Below are 26,978 nucleotides of genomic sequence, written 5' to 3'. Positions count from 1 at the left end.
AGAGAGAGGGAGTCACAGACTGAAACAGGCTCCAGGCTCTGAGCTGGCAGTCAGCACAGAGCCCGACGCGGGGCTCAAACCCACGAACCGCGAGATCATGACCTAAGCGAAAGTCGGACGCTTAACCGACTAAGCCACCCAGGTGCCCTGATAATGAAATAGTTTTAGTCATCAGTTAAATCAGAGAACACTCCATGGAAGAATGGGTGTTATTTGAGCTGGGTATTGAAATATGGGCATGATTGGACCAGTGCTGTCCCAAAGAAATATGCAAGGCATCCATATCATTAAACCTTTCTAGTAGCCATATTAAAAAAATTAAAAATAGGTGAGACTAATTTTAATATATATCAACTCAACATCTGCAACCTGGCTGCATGTGAGCAGTGAAAAATTGAAAGGTGAGTTGAACTGTAAAGGTAGGTTGGGGCAGATCATGTTGGACTCTTTTTTTTTTTTTTCTTTTTTAATTAGAGAGTGAGTGTATGTGAGCAGGGGAGAGGAACAGAGAGAGAGAATCTTAAGCAGGCTCCATGCTCAGTGCAGAGTGGGACGCGGGACTTGGTCCCACAACCCTGGGATCATGACCTGAACCGAAATCAAGAGTTGGATGCTCAACTGACTGTGCCACCCAAGCTCCCCAGATCATGTTGGGACTCTGAAATCCAAACTAGGGAATTTGGATTTCATCCAGTACTCAGTTGCATCGGTAAAGGTATTTAATCAAGGGAGTAACAGGATTGCTTTTCTACTTTTAGAACAAATGCAGGGTAATGTGGCCACTGAATGAAGGGGGAAGGGTGAGAAGTCACAGAGGGTGTCAAGATTTCAGACAAGGCTAACTGAGACAGCGGTACCATCAACAGGGGACCCCTGGAGGAGTTTTTGGACACAGAATTAGGGTTGTAGAATTTTTCCCCGCTGTGATTTTCATCACTGTGCTGGATTTCAGATGTGCGGATCGGTGCAGCTTTCCAAAGATCGTTCTATGAAAAATACTCTTGATGGATGTCTCCTATTGTGCTGTTGTAAAGTAGGAATCAAGGTCTCTAAGTGAGCGAATTCTGCCTTCTGAAATGGCTTCCCAAACTGATCGCCAAAGGTCACTTATGGCACCTGACTACTTTTCAAGGGTACACTTCCCTCTTTCAGTTGTATACTCTGCCTCTTTCCTCACCATCATCTATCCATTCAACAAATATTTTCTGTGCCTTCTTACCATGTGCCAGGCAATGAGCTATGTGCTGGCAGAAGAGATGAGATGAGAAATGTGGGAGAGGGGTAGTTCCTGACCTCAAATAGTTTAAAGTCCAGGAAGGATCCCAGATATAATGAATGTATTTCATAAAATCGAAGACACTTGATTTTAAGACGCACCGTGATCTGAAATGTTAAAATGTGAAAGCCATAGAATCAGTGAAATCATTGTACCAATGAAGTACATATAAGTACCCCTGCCTGGGGAAACAGAGGGAAAATTTCCTAAGAGTTAATGATAGCTAGCACGTACTTTTAGTTTTTTGTGTGTATTAATACATTTAGTCCTTACCTTTCTGTGAGATAAGCTACAAATTACTGTCACTGTATGCAAAACGAAAAAACAGAAACCAGACAGACAAGTTAAATCATTTGTTCAGGGTTATACAGTGAGGAAGTGATGGAAGGAGGATTCTGACCCTGTGCTATGTAGCCCAAGTTCACATTCAGCCTCCACAAGGTATTTGAGCTGAGCTTTGAAGAATAAATTCATTGGGTAGACAAGGGAAAGAGGCATTCCGGGCAGAGGGGATGGCTTACACAAAAGCATGAAAACACAAAAAGACAGGTTCAGGGAAGTGAGCTCCGTGGGCCTGGATCCGAAGAATGTGAGTAGATAGATGTGGCTGGAGAGGTGGATTGGGAAGCGTTTTATGGAGTCTTCAAGTCAGTGGTTTTCAAAAAAAGGTTTTCTCCAAAGCCACCGACCCTCTTCCCCAAACACAATTTGACGTGAAACGCCAGTACATAAAACAGGTCAAAGTGAGGAGCTACTTTCTGAGACAAGGGCACTTCCTTATGCCTTTCTCCTGGGGTTTCTGGAAAACAGTTCGAGGACCACTGAAGAGCTGACAGACATGATGGCAACGACAGAGCTGTGAACTATGAGCTCTGAGCCAGCGGCAAATCCTGGCCCTGCCACTTCCCACCTGGGAAACCTTGGACCAGTGACTTCACAGTGACCCTGCTCCTTCACTGTAAAATGGGATTAGTAATACACATCGTAAGGCTGTTGCAAAGGATGAATTAGTCTTTGTAAAGCACTTGCAATGGTGCCTGGCACATAGGTACGTACTCTTAAAGATGGCGGTGTGCAGGATGGATTCTTGAAAGAGCCTGGAAAGCGAGATCATGTGAGATATGGGAAGTAAAATATTTGGGTAGGATCTGGGGACTGGTGCAGTGGGTGGTGTGAGGAATTTGCTGAGAATGGTCTCCAAGTTTTTAGCTGAAATTGGTCCGTCGTGGATGCTGAATTGTAGAATGTTTACTATCTACATGTTTCACATCCAGCATTATGTGCTGGGTGCTGGGCAGGAACCTACAATCTGAGAGTTACGCAAGAAAAAAGAAGATAAATCGTAATGTAATATAGCAGATGCCGTCTAGGTGACAGACATGGCAAGAGTAAAGATACAGAGATCTGTGAATCTGTCAGGCTAGAGCAGCACGCAAGCCACAGATGTCACTGACCATTTTCTAGTAGCCACGTTAAAAAAAAACAGGTGAACTTAGTATTTTACTTAATGCTGCATATAAAAATACTTCAACGTGGAGTCAGTATCAAAATTTGAGGTATTTTATTTTTTTTATATGTCACGTCTTAGAAATCTGTGTAGCTTACACTTAGGCACATCTCGATTCAGATTAGCTGGATTTCCAGCACTTGATAGCTACACGTGACGAGTAGCGGCCTCCATGCTACACAGTGCCGGGCTGGAGGAAAATGTCCATCAGGAAGCGCGGTGGAGGTTCTAATTAGAGGCAGGGGTCAGACTAGAGGGGGTCTGAATGCCAGACTGAAGAGGTGGAAAGTCTTTGAAAGACTGACATGATCCAGCAGGTTCAGAAAGTTACCTCGTGGTGACTAAGGCTGGAGGCTGTCTTGAAGGCCAGTCAGGGCAGCCATGTTTGCTTCATTTCATAACACTGCTCCCCCTGGTCGGTTTATCACTGCTGGTACAGACTGCCTTCCCAAGCATGTACCCTCAGGTCTCACCAAAATAATTGCTAGGTGTCTAGGGGAGGCTTGGGAGAGCGGGGCAGAGGAATGCAGATGCTTAGATGGGAAGGCCGCATCCTGTGTGGCGAACGAAGGCCTTTTGACAAGGTTGATGAAAGCTGAAATTCAGCCAGAGTATCAAACGCTGCAGAATGATGTGCCACAGGTATGTCAAGGATGACTTAGAGAACAAATTATTTAGATCCTTATAGTAACAGCATGTATGTAACCTGGGTGCCTGGCTCGTTGTTCTTCAAAATCGGAGGTGAAGTTATTACTCCTTCAAAACAGGCCTTTCAGCTGCAACCTTCTTTCCCCTCTCCCTCACGCTTCCTAAGGATCCACGCCGGCTAGCGACTATGCCAGAGATGGATTTGCTGCCATCTTCCTTACCTCACTCCTCAGGCATTCGTTCTACGCAGAGACAGTTTACGGAATGTATCCTGTCTGGTTTTGGCAGAATGGGAAATGGACAATCATCCTAAGGCTCCTGGGGGCCTCCGGGGCATAGATTCTTCATCTTCCAGCTTAGCCCTTGGGACCAACTTCGGTCTTTTTGTGTCATGAGTAAACAGTATAGGAAACTAACAACTGTGATCGCCAACATCCTAATAAAGCACCTATTTGCATATGATGTTACATAAGTACCAGGCAGAGCTATTTTGAGCTTTAAGGAGGGTCAAATATAAAACTTGTATTTACAGTTTTTCCTGTAAACGAACAACTGGACTTCTCATAGTTTAACTCTCCTGGAATTACAGTTAATAGCTAAGAATAACTGGGGTGCCTGGGTGGCTCAGTCAGTTAAGTGTAACTCCTGATCTTGGCTCAGGCCATATCTCATGGTTTGTGGGTTCGAGCCCTGCATCAGGCTCCATGCTGATAGCAGAGCCTACTTGGAATTCTCTCCTCAGTCTGTTCCTCCCACACACTTTCTCTCCAAATAAATAAACTTAAAAAAAAAAAAAAGTTAAGAATAATTGCTTACAAAGACTTGTTGACTTTTTTCAAAGTAGGCTCCACGCCCAACATGGGGCTTGAACTCACAAACCGAAGATCAAGAGTCGCATGCTCTGCCGACCGAGCCAGCCAGGCGCCCTCGAGACTTGGTTTCTTTTAAATTGCTTTAAGTCGCAGGACGATAGAAAAACGGATTATCCTAATAGGAATAAACTTGCACAAAGCCAGAGGTCCATACAACTCTCAGCACACCAACCAGAGGATCCAACCCCCGCAACTACAAACCAAACAAAACCCTCTGAGCACCCACCGACCCTTTGTAGGATTCTATTAAGCAGTCAGCTGCCAGTACAGACAAGACTCCTTTCGTGTCACCATTTTCAAAAGCAGGATCGCTTTGTCCCAACATTTCTTTGAACCCGTTTCTCAACCTCTATACTAGTGTGAAGATTTAACAACGTAGAAGAAAGTGCTTTATAGAAACAATGCCAGTTTTTTGTTGTTCTGCTCACTAGACATGTTCTTGGCTCTCTCATTGCAGGAACAGCTGGAGGAAATGGAAGAACGACAGAGGCAGTTAAGGAACGGGGTGCAGCTCCAGCAACAGAAGAACAAAGAGATAGAGCAGCTAAGGATCAGCCTCGCTGAAGAGCTCTCAACTTATAAGTCAGTTTTTGCTGCTACTCAGATCTTAACTGACACTGGCTGAGGGGATGGTGGGGAGGGAGATGTTGCTCAAGGGAAATTTCCCTTAACGTGGAAAAGCAAAAAAATGACTTGGGAAATGATTTTCAAATTGTGCTCGTCCCAGAACAGATGGAAAACGGATCTCTCTTTTTTAAAGGGCTATGCTACTCAAGAACTTGGGACGGGCTAACGCTCCCACTTCTCAGGCAGGTGGAGTCGAGACACAGACTCAAGGTGATCCTTGAGGGTACAAGAGTGGGGTTTGCCTTGTTACCGCTTTCCTAACTTAACAATACTAATGCCTTAAAAAACAGTGTGTTCAATGACAAGTCAGTTAGGAATAATACATACCTCCGCAGTGCCTGATTTAAGCGTTCAGCAATCACTTGGAATGTTTCTGTTTCTAGCAGGACTCAAAATACGCCCTAATTATCAACGGGAATTCTGTAACAGGACGACGACACATCTGGGCTCTGTGCATTACTTTCTTTGGCCTATTCTACCCCATCAGCTATTCATAAAGTTTCCTTAGAAAAGCAGAGAAGGCAGTTATACTACCTAATCAGACTATGACAAAGGGGGCTGGAAGGCTAAATTAATATGGAAGTTAAAGAAAAAAAAAAAGCTCAAGTAGGTGGTGTTTATGGCCTGAGGGACAGAATTTTTTTTTTTTAAGTTTTATTTATTTCGAGTGAGAGAGAGCACTCAGCAGGGGAGAGGCAGAGAGAGAGGGAGAGAGAATCCCAAGCAGGCTCCGCACTGTCAGCACAGTGCCGGATGCGGGGCTCAAACTCCCAAACCATGAGGTCATGACCTGAGCCAAATCAAGAGTTGGATGCTTAACCGACTGAGCCACTCAGGTGCCCCCTGATGATTGCTTAATATGTGAAACAAGCAACACACCTCTCCATTTTTGCTTTATATATTAATATGTTCTTGTATTCCGTATAAAGTCCTAGATTCTCTTGGATAAAGAAATTAATGATAAAAAGGTCTACGTCAAGTTGTATACTAGACAGATGTCCATAAATGTTATTCTTACTTTCCTAGTTAATCTTGTATCTTGGATACACACAAGTAACAATTATAACCAATACTTTTCTTCACATCTTACTAGCATTTTCTTCTACCCTGCTTTATCTAGGTGTAACTGATTACACTTCTTGTTTGGGAGATTAGAGAACCTTGTAATTGAGGAAAATGATATGTTAAACACCTTTGTGTGGATCAGATTAAAAGCACAATAGGGAAAGGGCAATGACTCATCTTAAGACACAAGAAATTCAGTCACTGTAATACCCATGTAAGGTTAACCTGGGCAGAGAAAATTCCTAGCTAGTCCCTCCCATCACCACCAAGTAAGTTACCATTCATTCTTGTTTTGCAGATAAGAGGCATCTGGTGAAGGGAAATGCATTCCTAATCATATGTAAATCACACTCTAGCAAACCTCTCCCCAACTTAGCCAGCACTTAACTTCAGAAGTTGTGATGAACTTTCTACTGTATTATTTCAAGTTGCACAAAGTATAAACTTACTGTTTCTTTTCTCAACTTTACAGGGGCTGTTTAGAAACGTATGGCCGAATCTGTAACCCAGAAACAGCAACAGAAAACTTCTTAGCAAAGGATCACTAAGTACCCTTTGGACATACTTTTTTCCAGAGAAGGGAGTGCCAGGGACTTGGCAAGCGGTTCACCCTGGGAGAGTTACAAATACTGGCTGACCTGTTCAAAAAGATTCTAAGGCTGGCTGGAGGCAGAACACCATCAGTCAACATTTAGGTGGAGTCTATTTCATAGGCTGCTGGTACCAAGCTAAATGAATGCACTTAGCAACGGAAAAAAGGAGCCTTCTGTTCTGCAGCAGCAACCCCCACGTGCAGAGTAAAGGATCGATGTACGGACACACTTTAGTGCTGTCCAGAATGTATCTTGCCTTGTGTTGACCCAAAACAAAAGCCCTTTTTTGGAGCACAGGTAGGGTCAAAAAAGGCAGCCGATTTCATTATATGGGTTTACAATTTGAATTCTTTTGTGCCATGAGCGTTAGACTTTAAGATGAATCCTTTTACAAAGTGTAAGTCTGTGCGGACTCGTACAGTTTACTCCTCCTTGTGTCAAGATCATTTCCACTATACGCTGAAAGTCCTGACTTGGAAAAAAGGAACCAATCCAGATTTGAACCTACAGGTTAAGGATATTCAGATTTTCCCAAAGACCGTGTCTCATGAAAATGATTCTGGGTCAGAGTGATCTACTCAGTTAAACTGAGTGCCTGGCAAAGAACCAGGCATTTTATCTGGTTATGGCACTTGGTGATAAAGGCTTTCAAGAGCCTATTATTTATAACTTCTAAGTATAGGCCCCAGTGAAAAATATACTGGGGAGATTCAACCTCTCTATGGGAAAAGGTTCAAACATCTTTTCCAAATTTAAAGTTTGCCTTAAATGCTCTCTGCCACATTGCCTTTGACAGTCTTCAAAGTCCATCTAGTTCTCTAGGGACAGACTTCAAAAAGATGTGATTTTATCAAAGACTAATATCCTGTACCTCTGGTTCAGTGTTTTATGTTTTGCACTTTCCCTGGGAAGGAGAGAAGCTCTTTTCTATAGCTCTGGGTCTATTAATATTTAATTCTGCTCTTGACAGTCAAAGACCAGAGACAATTACCGTCCTCTGAACAACTCTTCGAGAATCCAGACTGGTGTTTGATGAATGCTATGTTCTAATAAATAAAACCCATCAGCATGGGGTTACATAGAAAAGCAATTTATTCCATTATAAGCACTTACACAGTTAGTCATGGAGAGTAACAGGCCTGCTGGTGAAACAGGTCACCCAAAATAGAGATGGTACCAAACTAGTGGTCAAGGACTAACTCCTAAAAAAACAAACAAAACAACAAAAAAACAAAACAAAAACAAAAGCAAACTCTTATCCAGGATTAATTTAATTTTAAAAACAAATACAAGCTATCAATTCACTCTTCTCAACTCAACTGGACAGTCTACCTGTGGTAAAACTGTCAGGTAAAAACATACATCTTTACAACTTGGTGGTCCCAAGTTTTTTAAAAAAACCATTTCACAGAAAGGAAAGAAATATGAAAACAGCTCAAGAAATACACTAACAAGCAAAAATATATGGGGAAAGAGGAACACATAGGTTTGACTTAACTGAAGAAACTGAGGGGAGACTGGTCTACATAGGAAAATGTGCATCCTGGAAAGTCAGGTGTAAAGATTTCAGAAGAGGAATTTATAGGACTTGAATCTCCCCCATTTCCTGAATAAAAATGACATCGTGTGGTATTTATACTCCATGGCTCAGACACCTCCCTCACTTGGCTCTATTCCTTCCTCACTTTAGCCTTTACTTAAAGGAGTCTGAAAAACTTGGAGATACAGCCTAAGAAGAAAAATAACCACACACAACATTCCCCTTTCTGTGGCTACTTTAGATCTTTGTTACTAGAAAATTCCTGAAGAAAATTTAAATAGAAGTCTGTGGTTTTACTGAATCAAGTCCCCCAGTTAATATTTAGAAAACACCCTCTGTTTGGGCTAATAACATTGTTGATGGTACCTATCATAGAGGGATAGCCAAACAAAGTCTGTGTCTCAAAACCAGTGTTAAATCAATCTCAGGGTTGAGAGGAAAAAAAGGGGGGAGTCTAAAATCACAAGAAGTGCAGACATATCTAGGACCCTTGCCCTTCTGGATCCACGCTTCCTTCAGGGTCTTCATCATTATAAATGTTCTCTGCCTGCCCAAAAACAAGAAACAGAGAAAGGGTATTTAGTAAACACGAAGGCTACTTCTTGAAGTTAAAGTTTCAAAAACAGATCAGGCCAGAGAGACAGATTGTGAACCAGAGTCTCTGTAGCAACTATTCAGCTCTGCAGTCGCTGCATGAAAGCAACCATTGACCATCTGAAAATGAATGGGGATGGCTGTATTCCAACAAAAACAGGCAGCTCGCCCACAGGCCGAGTAGATTAGGGCCCTCCCACAAAACTGAAGTATAGGTACTGTCTGTCTTTACACTCAACCTGCAGGAGTCCTTTTACTGGACATTAGTCACAAGAGTCAAAAAGTAGAAACAGGGGCACCTGGGTGGCTCAGTCAGTTAAGCGTCAGACTTTGACTCAGGTCATCTCGCAGTTCACGGGTTCGAGCCCCATATTGGGCACTGTGCTGATGGCTCAGAGCCTGGAGGCTGCTTGGGATTCTGTGCGTCTCCCTCCTTCTCTCTCCCTCCCTTGCTCGCGCTCTCTCAAAAAATAAATAAAATACTAAAATATATATGTACACACATATATACATAAACGTGTGTGTGTATATATATACGTATATAAAAAAAGTAAAAACAACACAAGCGCCCACCGAATGATGAACAAATAAAAATGATATGTGCCAATAAAAAAGCTAGTCACATCTTGCATTATTTCATTTATATTAAATGTCCAGATCAGGCCAATCCATAAAGCAGACTGGGAGTTGTCTAGTGCTGGGTGGATTAGAGAAAAATGGGAGAGTGATGGCTAATGGGTATGCAGTTTTTCTGAGGGGGCAGCATCGATATATTTAACAACTTGGAAGCTCACTGCATCGGGAAGTTTTATAGAACCTTTTCAAGAGTTTTTACAGAGCTCAATCCCCTCTGCTTGTGGGTGGGAGGGACTGAAAAGTTCTCCAATCAACCGTTCAGTCTTCTGGGAGGCCAGCCCCATCCTGAGGCTATCCAGGGGTCCTGTTACCTCCTTAGCCTAAACTCAGGAACAGAGTTTAACAGGAACAGGAACAGAGACTCCTACTCAGACAATCCCAAAGGCTTTAGGACCTTTGTGCTAGGAACTTGGACAAAGACCAAATACTTATTTTATAATTCTTTTCTTTTACCGTAATTCTAAAAAACCCAAGTAAAGGAAATAACTGGCCTGAAGATTATGTAGTTCTATCTCCTACAACAATCCCATGGGAATGAGTTAAATTTTTTTTTTTTTTTTTTTTAGATTTTTAATGTTTATTTATTCTTGAAAGAGAGAGAGACAAAGTGTGAGCAGGGGAGTGGCAGAGAGAAAGGGGGAGACACAGAATGAAGCAGGCTCCAGGCTCTGAGCTGTCAGCACAGAGACCAATGTAGGGCTTGAACTCAAACTACGAGATCATAACCTGAGGTGAAGTTGGACGCTTAACCAACTGAGCCATCCAGGTGCCCCACAACTTAAATATTTTTAATTGACAGGCTATCCAAGGCAGCCCATTTCACTTTCTTGTCTTTACTTTTTATATGAATTCATGTGGGTACAGTACAAGGAAAAAGGTGAGCCAGATTTTGTTTACACATATAACACATAATTATTACTAAAAAGTATAAAGAAGACATAAAAAAACCCTCCCTAAATATACCAACCACATTTTGGCAAATAGCCTTCTATATACTTACATATAATTTAAAAAAAGAAAAAATGTTTTTGAGAGTGCACGCATGCAGGTGCACCCAGGCACCCCTAATTAAACACTAGCTATAATAATTTTAACACGAGGGGTTACAGCATGTGATTGTCCTACAATCTGCTTTCTTCCTACTTAAAAAAAAATACCACGAATGTCTTCTAAAACAAAACACATTTCTTTTTGATACATGATATTCTAAAGTACGGACATACTATATAACATGTTAATCTCAGGAGCATCTGGGTGGCTCAATCAGTTAAGAGTCTAAGTTCGGCTCAGGTCATGATCTCATGGTTCGTGAGTTTAAGCCCTGGGTTGGGCCTATGAGGATAGCTCAGAGCCTGGAGGCTGCTTTGGATTCCTGGTCTCCCTCGCCCTCTGCCCTGCACAGCCCCCCACGTCTCTCTTAAAAATAAACATAAAAAAAAAAACCCAAAAAAACCCTGTGGTAAACACATATAAAGTTTACCATCTTGGGTCTCCTGGGTGGCTCAGTCAGTTAAACGTCCAACTCTTAATTTTGGCTTGGTCATGATCTCACAGTTTGTGGGACTGAGTGTCAGACTCAGTGCCGATACTGCAGAGACTGCTTGGGATTCTCTTTCTCCCCCACTTGCACGCATGCTCTCTCTCTCAAAATAAACAAACTTAAGAAAAATACCTTAAAATAATTACCATCTTAACCACTTTTTAAAAGCATTTTATTTATTTTTGAGAGAGTGTGAGTGGGCAAGGGGCAAGAGAGAGAAAAGGACAGAGGATCCAAAGCGGGCTCTGCACTGATAGCAATGAGCCTGATAGGGGGCTCAAACTCACCGAACCAGGAGATCATGACCTGAACTGAAGTCAGACACCCAACTGACTGAGCCACCCAGGCGCCCCCCATCTGATCCATTTTTGAGTGTACAGTTCAGAGGCATTAAGCCCACTCGCCTTGTGTGCAACTCTCAACCACCATCCATCTCCAGAAGGCCAAGCGTTTCTAACACTGCTGTATATTAAACACTAGTTATCTTTATTAAATTCCAAGGGCTCTGGAAATTCAAAGAAGGATAATCACCTCCAACTGGGGTATAAAGGGCAGGGATGTTTTCAGAATCTACTAAAAGTTTCATGGAGAAATAAATGGTGGTATCTGATGTGCCACTGTGGTAAAAACTATGTTAGGCATGTTCATGAGCCACTTCAAAAGAATGACCATTCTCAAAGATTCAACTGCAAGCAAAGAGGGGAAAGCAGAAGGCCAGCCAATAGCAAGGAGGCTTTTATAATAGTCTAGCAAGTAGTAATAAGAATCTGATAAAAAAAACTAGGGTATGGAGTAGAAATAGGAAAGTTGGGTATGTAAGTGCGTATCCGTAAGAGGAGTATAGATCTGAGAAACACTGCAGTTAGACGGTGTTAAACTGGGTTAAGGGAACTTAGACCTAGAGGTCTAGTGATAATAGAAAACTCTGAGTCTTCAAGTTGGGTGAGCTAGAGGTAACATTGGAGCCATACAGGAAAACAGGAAGATCAGAGGAAAGGGGAATAAGGTAAAGGGGGAGAGATGTTTGGTTTCCCGGAGTTTGAACTACCACTGGGACAAGGAGATAAAGGTAACAAGCAGACACTTGAAAATGATAATGTGCACCAAATGCTAAAGTCATACTCAGGAATAAACCAACCAGAGATGCCAGTTGTATTCGTTAAAGTCTATATATATGAAGTGATACTATGTCTCATTTACCTAACCTCCCCCAAATAAATGAGAACACTTACCATTTGCCAAACCTGCATGATATTATCTTCTGATACAGAACAAATCACCCAAGGTTCATTGGGATTCCAGGAGAAATCAGAGATCTTGGCAGTGTGACCACCATGAATAAACTGAAAGAGGGAGGAAAAAAGATATGAAAAACAGAACAATAAATACAGACTATTTATTTTAACACTACTCCATGTGTGTAACATACCAACAATTCTGGTGGTCCATCTTCTGCATCTTCTGGGGATTGTTCCTCTCCAATTTTACTAGCACAGGAAAATTTTTGAAAGTTAAAACAGATTTATCTTAACTAATTTGGGAAAGTGTAAATAAAGTAACTCCACAAAAATTAACACAAGACTTACCTTTTTTTTTTTATATACATATAAAAATTTTTTTTTAATGTTTTTATTTATTTCTGAGAGAGAGCCAGCATGAGCAGGGGAGGGTCAGAGAGAGAGGGAGACACAGAATCTGAAACAGGCTCCAGGCTCTGAGCTAGCTATCAGCAACAGAGCCCAAAGTGGGGCTCAAACCCATGAACCATGAGATCATGACCTGAGCCGAAGTCAGATGCTTAACTGACTGAGCCATCCAGGCGCCCCATCACAAGACTTACCTTAAATCCCAGACGTTCAGTCTGCGATCAGTACCACTGGAAGCCAAAATAGTCTCATTGTGAGGCGACCACTGAACCTACAGTAAGAATGAAGAAAACAGAAGAGAGGTTATTTAGAAAATCGAGGAAGAAAAATATCTAAATTATACTTAACAAAAAATTTTATGAATAGAAGAAATCAAAGTATTTTAAATGTTGTAATTAAAACTGACAGCAGAGGGGCACCTGGCTGGCTCAGCTGGTGCAGTGTGCAACTCTTGATCTCGGGGTTTTAAGTTCGTGCCCCTTGTTGGGTGGAGAGATTACTTAATAAAATCTTTAAAAAAAAACAACTAAAAAAACAAGACCGNTCCCCCAAGATCAAGAGTCACATGTTCCACCAACTGAGCCAGCCAGGTGGTTCTCAACTTTTATTTTTGAGGATCTGACCTATGCTAATTCTGGCTTCTGGCCAAATGCAATCCAATTCTGACCTTAGAACCAAAGTACAACACAGACACACAGTATCTATTTTCTCTAATACTTATTATAAATTCAGCACATAAAACTGATAAAAAATGACTCCTTACAATAATGACTTTATTAAAGTTAGCTACAGCACACACAACAAAATCACATATTGTTACACTGTTTGATAAGAATGTCCTAGCTTCATGGTACAGATAAGAGCACATTAGTGACCAATACTTAGGGAGGAATTTAGATACACTACAGGCAAGAACACCATTACAAGCAAGGACAAAGAGACAGGGTAAAGACAAAATGTCCACTGGAGAGGCTGAGAGTAGAAAATAAGGTTCAGTGAGACTAAGTGCATGGGAGTATGGCTCACCTAGAGAAGAGTTCAGAGGCCACTTTCGCGCAACCAAAATTAAATCTGACCACCTTTAGGTTCTTAACACTTGATTGTCTTTTATTAAGGTGACTCTAAATGGGACTTTCCTTGCTATAAAATTGTAAGCTCCTTGACAGCAAAGACCATAACATATTCCTCACAGCGTTCTAGCTGCGTTGAACATAGGTGCAACATTTCTTGAATTGAGCCAGAGTTTTTCCAGGTTAAGAAAGGAGCTTAAACTGATGTGGCAGGAAATATGGAGCTAGCTAGCACTTTAGGCTTCAACTACAAAATTAACAGACATGGCAAGTTCTGGAAATAAGGGAAAAGACAAGTGTCAGGGACAAGAATAAAATCAGGTGCTAATTTTCTTTTTGTTTAATTTTTAAAGTTTATTTATTTATTTTGAGAGAGAGAGAGAGAGAGAGAGAGAGGCAGGCGGCAGCGAGGGGCAGATAGAGATGGAGACGGAGAATCCCAAGCAGACACAGAGCCTGACGCAGGGCTTGAACTCACGAACCATGAGATCATGACCCGAGCTGAAGTGAGACACCTAACCAACTGAGCCACCCAGGCGTCCCCAGGCACTGATTTTAATACCTCAAGGATATAAGTAGCCAATGACCAGTCTGAGGAAGTATAGAAATAACAATCCCAAATCCTACAGAGATTAGCATTAACATGTAGAAGATTTCTATTATTTGTAGTAATGGGATAGGGGTGGGGGGAAGTAGCATTAGTTTCTCTTACTTGGAATATTTCATCCTTATGAGATTCAAAGGAATGCAACTTAAGTTTCAGATTTCTCAGATCCCACAAGGCAACAGTCTACACACAAAAAGGAAAGCAAAAACAATCAATTTTTTTTAAAGAAAACTTGTAACTAAAAGATCTCTGTGCATTCAAAGGAAGCCAGGAAAATTCACCCTATGTTTTTTCTTTTAAAAATAAAACAAACTGACCTTGTCAGCGGATCCTGTGGCAAGAATGAACTCACTGTACGGATTGAAAGATAGGCAGTTCACTTCAGCAGTGTGAGCATCAACTGAGTGGCTTGGTTTGGAAGTATTGTTTGAACGAGTATCCCAGCTTTGACAAAAAAGAAAAAACAGGAAAAAAGCTTGAAATAGGTAACAGTAAAAAACTCAGATAATAAAGAAAAAATTAAAACAGGATTCTACTCACATCATAAGTTTCTGATCATCAGCAACTGACCCAAACAGAGACTCATGGAGCAGATGCCAAGAAACGTCTTCTACTACTGCTGTATGCCCTGTAAAGATGGTCTTTGCATCCACAACTTTTCCTTCCTTCGGAACAGCACTGATGTCCCAGAGGCAGATGGTCTTAAATGTAAAATTAACTATTATATAAATGGAAAATTCTCACTTCCCCACACACCCCAGAAAAGAAACTGATAACTGGCCCAGATTTGCTTCAAAATGGGAAGGATACGCACATGGTCATCTGAAGCACTAAGTAAGTGCCCACTGAGGTTTGGGTTCCAAGAAAGCCCATAGCCTTCCTTCTGATGTCCACGGAGACGCAGGTCTGGGTTGCACTCTCCAGAAGGGTCTGCAAAGTGACAGACATATCAAGACTATCCAGAGTCCACTGCCTCCCTGGGTCTACTAAACATAATGGAATTCTGATCAAGAGGTCTAAGGCTCTTCATATTTACAGCAATACAGACCCATTATGATCAAAGGTAGGATACCTGTGTAAAAAAGCATTTTCCCCCGACCTGGGTAAGAAGAATGAAGAATACCCACGCAACCAGTATAAATCACAAGATGTTAAATTATACAAAGAATAACAAGCAATTAAACTCCTATTGAGTGGAGCGATGTATCCCCACAGTGACTCATTATCTGTATTTGAACTAAAGAACGCAGGTACCTGGTTTGGAAGGATGTTTTGTATAGTCAAAAACAAGAACATCGCTGGATGGAGTCTTTGTTGCAATGATGCAAGGGTTCTGGGGCATATAGCGTGCCCTGTTTACTTCTCCTTCATGGTTGATCTTGATTTCTATTTCAATTTTTCCACTAACTGAGCCAAAACCTCCAAATTCTGTAAGGAAGAAATTGCAAATGAGGACAAAGCAAGAGATACCCTATGTTACTCAGATTATGACACAGGCAAGGCTTTTTATCAGCAAACTGGTGTAAGAGAAGTGATCTAGACATTTGTTAGCAGTATAAAGTGTTTTCAAACCTTTTATTTGATTCTTATGGCAATGCGATACAGTAGGGAAGACAGTATCCTCAAAATTTTTACAAAGAAAAACAGAAATATGGAGGACCTACATTAATGTGTTCCTAGTGACACGACTTTGGCAGAATCCAGTGTGAATCCTCATTTTTTCTAATTCCTAGCCTAGTATTCTTTCAGCTGTAACTACACCAACTCTGGGTAGTTATATAATTAATAAATATACACACTACTATGTAAAAGCAAGGAACACTATACCAATTCCACTTCAAACATAGTAGGTTCTTGGGGTGCCTTGGTGACTCAGTTGGTTAAGTGTCCCAACTTCGGCTCAGGTCATGATCTCACTGCTATCAGTGCAAAGCCCACTTCTGATCTTCTGTTTCCCCCTTTCTCTGCCCCTCCCCTGCTGGAGCTCTCCCTCTCCCTCAAAAATAATATATAAAATAAATCAAAAAGTAGGTTCTCAAGAAGAAAATAAAAGCAGATTTTCAATAAGCAATTAAAAACCTTTTTTAACGTTTATTATTTCTGAGACAGAAAGAGACCGGGTTCAAGCAGGGAAGGAAAAGAGAAAGGGAGACATAGAATCCAAAGCAGGCTTTAGGCTCTCAGCACAGAGCCCAATGTGGGGATCAAACCCATGAACTGTGAGATCATGACCTGAGCTGAAGTTAGACGCTTAACTGAATGAGCCACCCAGGAACCCCTCAATAAGCAATTTTTAAATCTCACTTAAAATGCCAAAAAAGTACTGAATAAACAGAAAATACGTTATTATTTTAATGAATATTAAAGTACACAGTACGCCAGGTACTAAAGAGTCCCTCCTACACCATTTATTTGAAGCCATAGTTGGGAATGTCCTTTCTGAAATACCGTCACACCATTCTTTTCCCTATACCATTTCTCTTAGTCCAGTGATGAAAAACAGAGCCCAAGAGGTAGTTCCGTTTTCCTAACCCCCACTTACATATGCCAACCATCCATAGCTGAAATAAACCAGGCAAAAAATAGATAAAAACATTTCTTATTCACATTTGACTACTGCAGGCAGTCAGACAGTTCTCCCGTGTCATCATAAAACGTGTAACAATATAATTTGTGATTATGTAAGTCTTGGCAAAGCAACATATAAACAAAGGTAGTTAACGATTAGTCAAAGAATTACAGAAGGCAGCATGATAAGACACCTAAGTAAAGTGTCGGACCTTGGCCTAACTGCCACTCAGCCTAGTGATTTGAGGGAAGACCTTCAATTTCTCTGAGTCTCAAACACCTTATCCATAAAGCAAAGCTGTGAGACTTACTTGTAAATGAAAATGCTGTCAACAGCACTATTCCATAAGTGTTACACTTTGAAGGACAAAAAACAATTTTTTTAAGTTTATGGGAGGTGGGGGGGCAGAGTGAGAGCCAGAGTGTGTGAGAAAGAGAGAGAATCCCAAAAAGGCTCTGTGCTGTCAATGCTGAGCCCAACTCTCACACAAACAGTGATAATGATCTGAACCGAAACCAAGAGTTAGAGAGTTAACCAACTGAACCATCCAGGGTCCCCAGGAGAAAACTCTTTTAAAAAAGCAAGGACATAGATGGGTAATATGGCTGGCAGATTAGTTAACTTTCAACTTCCAAGCAACTTTTAGATGTTGAAATGCAAATGCTTCATACAAGCTAAAAATCTAAAAATAAAAGCTCAAAATAGACACTAAAAGAGAAAAAACCCACGTTAAATGAATTTCTCCCCAGAACTCTAGACCACAAGCATCTATGATGTAAAAAAAGAAGGCATGATAGGATATGATTGCAAGGAACTTTCAGTCCAAACACAGAGATAAAATGTAACTACAGATGACTGGGACAAAAAAGCAGAACTACCAGAAAAGAGATCCCGATAACAAGGGAAGAACGACAGCTGGCACAGGGCCTGCAGAGCAAGGGAATTAACTACAGAATGTGGGGGTATTTGGGTGTGGGATACATACTAAACAGAGGAACTCCCTAACTGTGGCTGACGTACAGTAATAAGTCAGCTTAGAGGATTCACAATTGAGTTTTTATAAAGATGAGGATTTATTGATTTAAAAAATAAATTAGGGGTTCTCAAGTTAAAGCTGGTATACAAAAAGCCAAATCTGAAACAAGAAAGACTGAGGTATCAATGTACAATAATTAAATGACTATCAAAGTCCAGTCCTATTCCTATTTTGTTTGCTTCTCTCCATATAAAACAGTATTAAAAAAACTTGAGCTTTAATATAGTGTAAGGGCCTAGTTTGACAAATTTTTACAAATGTATACACCAGGAAAACTACCACCCAGATCAAAATACAGAAATTTCCAGCCTCCCTGAAGATATTATCATGTCCCTCCCAGCCAGTATTTCTCCCAACAAACTGGGTAACCAGCAATGACTTCTACCTCTAAGCCACTCTTTTGAGTCCATAAAACTTTTTAATTATACAGTAAATTCTAGTATCAGTCAACTATCTCATCGTGATAGAAAACCAGATTATATAGAATTCAGACAAAAACCTAAAGATATCTTTTAAAAATATTCCCCAAATAAGTTGTTAAAATAAACTTAGTATTGTAAGATTTTGTACAAGTCATTTAACTACAAATTTTAGGGGCGCCTAGGTAGCTCAGTCCATTGAGCAGACATCCGGACTTTGGTTCAGACCATGATCTCACGGTTCATGGGTTCAAGCCCCAAGCTCCACACTGGGCTCTGTGCTGACAGAGTGATGCCTGCTTCTGAATTCTGTCTCTCCCTCTCTCTGCCCTTCCCCTGCCTGCTTGCATGTGCTTGCTCTTTCTCAAAAATAAATATTAAAAGAAGTTTTTACATAGAATCTATTTTACAAGAGTTTAAAATGTTGACTATAGCCAAGCTGAACCTAATATAAACACACAAATTAACTAATTACAATAGTTCAATCTGAGAGTCTAGGACATTTCTTCTATCAGGGAGAGAGACTAGTAAGCTATCTACTTCACCACCATCCAAGAGATCCTATGATATTACCTACTTCCATCATTAAGACCATATGGAGAGAAGCATATTCAGTGATGTGAAGAAGGGGGGAGGGGAAGTAAAAGAGAAGCAGGAGAAATGGCAGATAAGCCATGTAACCCTAGGGCAAGTTACGAAACATCTATGAATATCAGTTTCTTTGTGAGGATTAAATAGGATGATTTATACAGTGGTACAAATATATCATAATTACTGGTTATTTTAATTGTTTCTCTATAATAAAACGTTAAGGGGGAATGAAGCAAAAACTGGTTTGATGTCGTTCAAAAAACTCAATGACCAGAAAAAATTTGAGTATATATGTTAAAAAATGCCACTTCAAAAACCAGTGAAGAAAAACAATTTGCCAGCAAATAGTATTTTTAAAAAAATTGCTGGGGTGCCTGGGTGGCTCAGTTGGCTAAATTTCCGACTCAGGTCTTGATCTCACAGTGGGATTGAGCCCCTCATGGGGCTTTGAGCTGACAGTGCAGGGTCTGCTTGGGATTCTCTCTCTCTTTCTCTGTGCCTCCCCTGCTTAGGCACGGTCTCTCAAAATAAACAATATTTTAAAAATAATATTTAAAAAATAAAGATAAAAAATTGCTAACCACTTAGAAAAATGCTCAGATTCCTACTCTATACCCAATAGCAAAACAAATACCAGGAAGATTATAGGTTTAATGGTTAAAACATAGGTAGGTACAGAAAACAGCTAAATGTTTTTAAATCTTTGAAAGATGAAGGCGTTTCACAGAATGACACAAAATCTGAAGAACATCACAGGAAAGTTGGACAAATGAATCCAATGTTGGCAAGGGCACGGAGAAACAGACATAAAGTACGATTGCTATTAGTGGGACGGAATCTTTTTTGGAGGGCAATTTTGCTTTATCGGCCTTCTACTTAGAAAAGTATTCTATATCAAAACTATGAAAGACATGTGGTACAAGAACTGTTTTTGAAGCCCCAAAACTGGAAACCACCTGAATGTCAAATAAGGGATAGTTAATTATGACACAGTACATAACCATCAAAAGGAGATTATGTCTCTTTAAAAAAAAAAAAAGCTACGTCTCACACAAAAAGATGTTCAAGATACATCAGGCCAGAAAACCTAACTCTGTGCTGTATCCCTGGTACCAAGAAAAAAGCCTAGCATTCAGTATTTGCTTTGACTTAATTTATTACTAATCAAAATATTTGCTTTGTCACTACATAACCAAAAATCTTATTTCAAAACAATTTATCTTCATTTAATAGAAAGGAAACTAATGCTCAGAAAGGCTAAATGATTTATCCAAAACCACATAGCTAGTGAGTGGAATAGGATCTCAAGCCCAAATCTTCGGATTCTTAGATTCGGTATTTTTCCCCCTTTCAACACTAACACCCACCAAGAAAATAACTTCCCAATAATTACATCACACACACTTGGGTCAATGGCACAAAATCACGTTTGCAGATCATTACCTTAAGAACTTACTACTTTGTATTCTGTATCATGCTAAGGCAAATATGGAGTGAAAAAAGACTAACTGCACATAACAATCCTGACAAATAACTGGATGGATCTCAAAAGAATGTAGATAAAAGAATGGATTCTGCTAATCAGGAGAAAGCTAAGGAAAGAAACATTAAACATCCATGTTTTAAAAGATCAAAAATCTCAACGAGACTGTATCTTTTACCTTTTGGTAAGAACTGGAGTTCAAGGATAACAACAAAGATAACTCACCCATTTCCACCTCTATTAAAAGGGAAAAAGTATTCCATGAACAGTTAAACCCTTAAGTTATCCCCTAAAAATAGGATGCAATTAAATGGCTCATTTAATTTTTACATACATATCAAGTGCCACGGTCATTTCTACCACTTCAAAATGCAAAGCATAATTTAAGCCAGTGTTTCTCAATCTTGTTTCCCCCAAGAAATCTTAAAAAACATCTTTTCTGACACTCTTGATGAAATTTTAATACCACAGATATCCTATATATTTACGTACACCACGCACATCTGTGCTTTACACGTTTAAAGAATTAAGATTGTTTTCACGCATCCACTGTCGAGAACCAATTTTCATCCCCTTAGGGGCAATTATTTCCTAAACTGAGAATGCATGCACACCAATAGAAATGGTGGACTTTGGGGGTGCCTGGCCCCAGTCAGTAGAACATGCAACCCTTAATCTTGGGGTTGTGAGTTTGAGCCCCATGTTGGGTGTAGAGATGGCTTAAATTCAAAACAATAAAAAGGGGCACTGGGGTAGCTCAGTTGGTTAAGTGTCTGACTTCTGATTTCAGCTCAGGTCATGATCTCATGGTTCATGAGTTCGAGCCCCACGCTGGGCTCTGTGCTGGCAGCATGGAGCCTGCTTGGCATGCTCTCCACTCTGCTTCCCCAAATAAATAAACATAAGAAAAAAATACTCCTTAAAAAATACATGTATAAGAATGAATGGATGGTGGATTTTGGCTTCTTTCAATTCTAGAAATTCCCCTACCAACAAATTTAGAAGAGAAAGGTTTATAGAAAAGGAAGGCACAGAATCAAGTATGTGTTAAGAAGTAGCTCTTCTGACACTTAGTATCTGTACTGCAAACCCAGGCTTTCCAAAGTTCAAAATCTTATTACAAACTTGACAGGCTAATTTATCAAACTTAACACTCTTTTCATGATACTTCAAAGATATGAAAAATATAATCCACACATTATTCTTTCTTTCACTTTTAAGATTCCTACCTCCTTTCTCACTGTCGTAGTGGGAAGCATCAAACTGAGCATCGTCGTTAGGGAGCTGCACACTGGCTATCACAAGGTGGTTTTGTTCATCCGACGTGTGTGTTCCCAGGACAAGTCGATGAATGCTGAAATCTTTCCCTTCTGGTCTGTAACAGCAACATATGGTCATTATTCAAATTAGTAACACTAATAGAGAGATGAAGAGTGATATACATATGTATGCAAAAAGGCACTATTATAACCAGGCTTTGAGAGGAGAAAGTCATCATGAGCCACATTTCTAACCTCATGTTTATCTTCCATAGAGAAGAGTATAAGGACTACATAGCACTTAACTTTCTTGACAAAAAATTTATAATTACTTTGGGTAAAACATCTAACAGAGTAAAATGTGAACTAATTCCTCACCCTTCACAATGGGTTGGAGGTAAAGTAAGTAATCACTGGGTACACTAACACTTCAGGTTACTTCATTAGGTTAAATTCATTAAAAGGTATAGGAAAGAAAATGATATTAGGTAAACTAATTGTTCAAATTTTTACCAAGTGCCTATTCAGTGACAACTCATGACAAATACTATTAAGTACAAAAAATGATTAAGACATGATTCGTGCCCTCAAAAAACCAGGGGCAATTAATCATATATACAAATATTTACAAGTAAAAAAATACTACCTGAAATGTACATAAGAATATAAAGATTAATAAAAATAAATAAGATTACTTCTGGAATTTAGAAAGTATTCATGAAAGAGGCAATACTTGAGCAGATATCAAAATGAGAGATAAAACCTAGAAGAGACAAGGGTTTTTGTGTTTTTTTTTTTTAATAAATGTTTTATTTATTTCTGAGAGAGAGACAGCATGAGCAGGGGAGGGTCAGAGAGAGAGGGAGATACAGAATCTGAAACAGGCTCCAGGCTCTGAGCTAGCTGTCAGCACAAAGCCCAACGCGGGACTCGATCCCACGAACCGCGAGATCATGACCTGAGCTGAAGTCGGACACTCAACCGACTGAGCCACCCAGGTGCCCCAAGAGACAAGGGTTTTGAAAGACAGTATTCCAAGGAAAGGGAACCGAGTAAAGGGCAGTCCTACAACATACCAGATATCATGTTAAGCACTTTACAAACCATGTTACAAAAGATGAAGATACTTGAAGTTTAGGAAAATTAGGCAGCTTACCTAAGATCACACAATTACTAGTGGGACACCTGGCAGGCTCAGTTGGTAGAGCATATGGCTCTAAGATCTTGGGGTCTTGAGTTTGAGCCCCATGTTGGGTGCTGATTACTTAAAAATAAACAAAAGAACTCACACCTACTAGGACCAATGTCCCAGTCTAACTTTGGACATGGCCAAATGCAAAGAGAAGGCTAGAAAGCAGATTCCAGGGTACTGAGTGCCATCCTAAGGCATTCAAGACTCTATACCATTAGCAGGAACAAAGGACCATGTGAAATTTCTAAGGAACACAGCACCATTTGAAGTCTCACAGGAGGATTAATCCAACAGTGTAAAGCAGAGGTTCTTCAAGTATGGTACCAGGACCAAGAGCATCAGCATCTAGGAACTTCATCCAGAAAGGCAAATTAAATCCTCAGATCCACTCCAGATCTACTAAATCAGAAACTTGGGATGCAGAGCACAACGATCTATTTTACAATCCCTCCAGCTAATTACGATGCATGTTAAAGTTTGAAAACTTTTGGTCTAGATAAGAAAGATATTATACAAATAATTCACTGGGGCTTTTGTTTTTTTATTTTTTATATGTTTTTTATTTATTTCTGAGAGACAGAGAGAGAGAGAGAGAGAGAGAGAGAGAGAGAGAGAAAGAACAGGGGAGAGTCAGAGAGAGAGGGAGACACAGAATCCGAAACAGGCTCCAGGCTCTGAGCTGGCAGTCAGCACAGAGCCCGACGCGGGGCTCGAACCCACGAACCACGAGATCATGACTTGAGCCGAAGCCGGATGTTTAACTGACTGAAGCCAGTCAGGGGAGCCAGCCAGGCGCCCCTCACTGGGGCTTATAAATGAACCATTAAGTGGCGAAAGAGAAAAACCTAGGACATGTGAAGCCAAAGTCAAATATGATAAAGAGAAACAGGAACAATAGGAGACAAGCGACTGGGACCTCTATGGAAATATACTCAGTTTTGAAAATGTCACGGTGGAGAAGCCAGTAAGGTACTTCAGAGAAGACACCAGTAGGCTGCTGAAAATTCAGAAAGAACTCAGAAATTTGGTCTACAGATAACCAATAGAATTCCTCTGCACAGACACAATAGGCATCTATATTCTACATAGAAAGAGTAGAGGGAAAAAGAAAGAGAATTGTCAACACAAAACTGGGAATGTCTACATTTAGAAGGTTAAACAAAGAACCACATGAAGTGAGGGAAGAAGATACAACAATAGTATTTTTCTTAAATAAAGAATATTAATAAACACCACTACCACACACACACAAAAAAAGAAAAACACTGACACAAAAAATTAAACACTAAGCTAACAGATATCCTTGCTTCTTTAAAAAGTTTTTTTTTTTTTTTTATTTTTTTTGAGACAGAGAGAGACAGTGTGAGCAGGGGAGGGTCAAAGAGAGAGGGAGATACAGAATCTGAAGACAGGCGAGGCTCTGGGCTGGCTGTCAGCAAAGAGCCTGACGTGGTGCTCGAACCCAGGAACTGTTGAGATCATAACCTGAGCGGAAGTCAGATGGTTAACCAACTGGGCCACCCAGGCGCCCCTAGATATCCTCGCTTCTAAGTAATCCTTGTCTTAAAAAAAATTAGCATGGGGGCTCTTGGGTGACTCAGTAAGTTTACGATTTCGGCTCAGGTCATCATCTTATGGTTTGTGAGTTTAAGACCTTGCGTCGGGCTCTGCACTGACAATGCAGAACTCTCCCTACCCACCCCCTCCAAATAAGTAAACTTTTAAAGATTTATTTACCTAGCTCTGCTAAAATAGGAAGCTACCAAGATGAACACAGATTTCAAGCTTGGAGAATTTAGTTTAATTCACTGCTTTCTAAATTGAGCTATTAACTACATTATATAGGAAGGTTTTTAAAAACATGGTTCCAGAATGATTTAGTAGGAATGCCGTGAGCAGTATTTGGGATCCACTGTTCCAATATATAGTTCATGATTATGGAATCACCATTCAACTATTTGTCATCAAGTACTCTGCCACCAGTTCCTAAATGGTTTGAAGTACCACTGAGAACTCCTGACAGAAATGGCTCCACTTAACCTAATTCAAGTAATTTTGATGATCAGTTGAACATGGGAATTCCTGGTCATGATAAAGCTTCTAACTTGAAATTTCTAGGTATTTTTTTTAGTCTGTTAAACATCATTAGGACAGATTTCCTCATTTTTAATGCCACTGTGAAGGTAGCAGCCTTGTTCTTAAGTTATCAGTAAAATTTGTTTCAAATTTCTATTACTTATTGAGCTGAAATGGCCTTATTAACCACATTCTGCAAATATCTTGAATTCTAAAGATGTGAGTTTTGAAAGAATTGAGTTATTTAGCACACAACATAATTTTTAGATGCTATTCTGAACAGTTAAAGTTTTAAAAGAGAAAACCCATTATTCTAACAGCATGCCTGTTTTTGATAAAATCATGCTGGTTTTGATAAAACCTTGTATTAAATTTGCCTTCACCTTTGCATTGTCATTTCCTCTTGGGAGCCTTTCATGATATCCTAAATTGAGGTGATTTTTTTCCTTCCTCTGATAATTTGATCTGTGCCACTATTAGGATATTTTTTTACTGTAATACAGTAGGCCTCTCCCTCCCCCCCAAATCCATCACTTTGGTTACCCCTAGTCAACCACAGTCCCAACCGGAAGTAGGTGATCTTCCTTCTGACTTAACATCAGGTCAGTAGCAGCCTAATACTTCATCACAAGGCCCCCATCATTACCTCACCTTATTTCATCACGTGTACATTTTATCTTCTCAACATCACGAGAAGGGTGAGTACAGTGAGAGATTTTGATAGCCAGAGACCACATTCTAGCAGTCTTTATTATGGTATATTATTAAAATCACCATGTTTTATTATTAGTGTCTTATTGTGCTTACACTGCTTAAATTTTATCAGTTATGTATATATAGGAAAAAACACATAAAGCGTTCAGAACTATCCACGGCTTCAGGCACCTACTGGGGATCTTGGGCCATATTCCCTACAAACAGGGTGTGTGTGGGGGAATCTACCATACTCTATATGCACAAGAAGTCAAGGCAGGCAAGGGGTCTTATCTCAGTTTGCACACCCTGATATGTGGCACCTACCAGACCCTCAATAAATGTAAGCTAAGTAAAATACTATTTTATCTTTTTAGAGGTAAGCGTCTCATGTGTAAGACATACACAGGATTAATCTTTCACTGTGCATAATTCCCTTATATAAAAACCACCCCATCCTCAGGTGTCAGTTCTAAATATCCTAAGTATCTCTGTAAAACTGCTCTTTGCACATATATCTGTAATTATTAGTCTACATCAGCCTCTTCAACTAGACGATGGCTTCCTGATGGCAGGTACCACGTCATTTACGTCTTTGTGTTAACCAGCTACTGCCTATAGGTTCAAACGTTTTGCTGAAAGAACTGAACTGACTTTTTTGAAAGCGGCCACATTTTACATTATTTGGCCAACTACAGTTGTAACAGGCTATTCAAGTCCAACTACAGTTATAACAGACTATTCAAGTCATATCAGTAAAAGAAAGCCGGTTTCCCCTTATCAGCTAAATTGCAAGACTATTTTTACATTTTGTTTGATTTTTTGGCCTAGAAAAAAACGTCACCAATAGGCTCTGATCGCACGCCCTCTCCGGGCGACAGGCGGAAAATAGGGAGAACCAGTGAGAGAAATCTCCACTGAGGAGGCCACAACGAGATAACGTTCAAGGGATTCACGTCACCTGGTTACATCTGGAAGCCACTGTGCAGTTAGGCTAGGCCACTCCAGGGCATGGGTCATCACCAAATCGTAAAGAAAAGGGGTGTTCTTTTTCCATATTTTGTACTCTTCGTTGATCACACGTTCTTCTACTGCGTCATCAAAGGCTGCTAAAAAGTTAAAAACAAATTAAGTTAGCGAACACAAACGGACACCGAGGAACCACTCCCGAAGCTGGCGGCAGGGCTCGAGTCTAAATTCTGAAATGGAGACGTGCCTCGATCTCCCCTGGGCGGAGGTACCGACCCCCTCTCCGCCTTCGCGGGCCCGCCACCACTCCCGGGCCGGTCACTCCGTTAGGCGTTCGGGCGCCGGTGCCGAGCTCCGGGGCACGCGCCCGTGCGCGCTAAGTCCACGCAGCCGGCCAGGAGGCCCGGGCACCGGCCCCCGGGATACGGAACGGCGGAGGCACACCCGGGAGAAGAGGGCCGACCGACAGG

At 40.5% G+C, this 26,978-nt stretch overlaps 2 protein-coding genes across 3 annotated transcripts in view; one reads left to right on the top strand and one right to left on the bottom strand.

Moving 5' to 3' along the window:
- The window catches only part of SYNC (syncoilin, intermediate filament protein), a 9,538-nt gene extending 2,992 nt beyond the window's left edge, over positions 1–6,546 (top strand). Inside the window, exons 3-5 of the mRNA XM_077769440.1 lie at positions 4,761–4,885; positions 5,064–5,140; positions 6,468–6,546. Of these exons, the coding sequence (XP_077625566.1) occupies positions 4,761–4,885; positions 5,064–5,140; positions 6,468–6,478 (213 nt within the window). The 3' untranslated portion in view covers positions 6,479–6,546. The remainder of the gene's footprint in view (positions 1–4,760; positions 4,886–5,063; positions 5,141–6,467) is intronic.
- Positions 6,547–7,662: 1,116 nt separating this feature from the next.
- RBBP4 (RB binding protein 4, chromatin remodeling factor) overlaps positions 7,663–26,978 on the bottom strand; it is a 19,733-nt gene continuing 417 nt past the window's right edge. Inside the window, exons 1-12 of one of the 2 annotated variants that reach the window (XM_077769447.1) lie at positions 26,756–26,852; positions 26,501–26,648; positions 21,549–21,694; positions 15,476–15,649; positions 15,036–15,151; positions 14,762–14,922; positions 14,539–14,665; positions 14,327–14,404; positions 12,739–12,815; positions 12,328–12,385; positions 12,131–12,241; positions 7,663–8,675 (exon numbers count right to left, since the gene is read on the bottom strand). In XM_077769447.1, coding sequence (XP_077625573.1) covers positions 8,610–8,675; positions 12,131–12,241; positions 12,328–12,385; positions 12,739–12,815; positions 14,327–14,404; positions 14,539–14,665; positions 14,762–14,922; positions 15,036–15,151; positions 15,476–15,649; positions 21,549–21,694; positions 26,501–26,559 — 1,173 coding nt within the window. In that variant the 5' untranslated portion in view covers positions 26,560–26,648; positions 26,756–26,852 and the 3' untranslated portion in view covers positions 7,663–8,609. Of the gene's footprint in view, positions 8,676–12,130; positions 12,242–12,327; positions 12,386–12,738; positions 12,816–14,326; positions 14,405–14,538; positions 14,666–14,761; positions 14,923–15,035; positions 15,152–15,475; positions 15,650–21,548; positions 21,695–26,500; positions 26,649–26,755; positions 26,853–26,978 lie in introns of those variants that run through there. The other variant, XM_077769446.1, reaches the window with a different exon arrangement.

Source organism: Crocuta crocuta, unplaced genomic scaffold (genome assembly GCF_008692635.1).
Source record: "Crocuta crocuta isolate KB4526 unplaced genomic scaffold, BGI_CrCroc_1.0 scaffold351, whole genome shotgun sequence".
NCBI classification, from domain to species: domain Eukaryota; kingdom Metazoa; phylum Chordata; class Mammalia; order Carnivora; family Hyaenidae; genus Crocuta; species Crocuta crocuta.
Note: the sequence above shows the minus strand (reverse complement) of the source record. Positions and strands in the feature narration are given on the sequence as shown.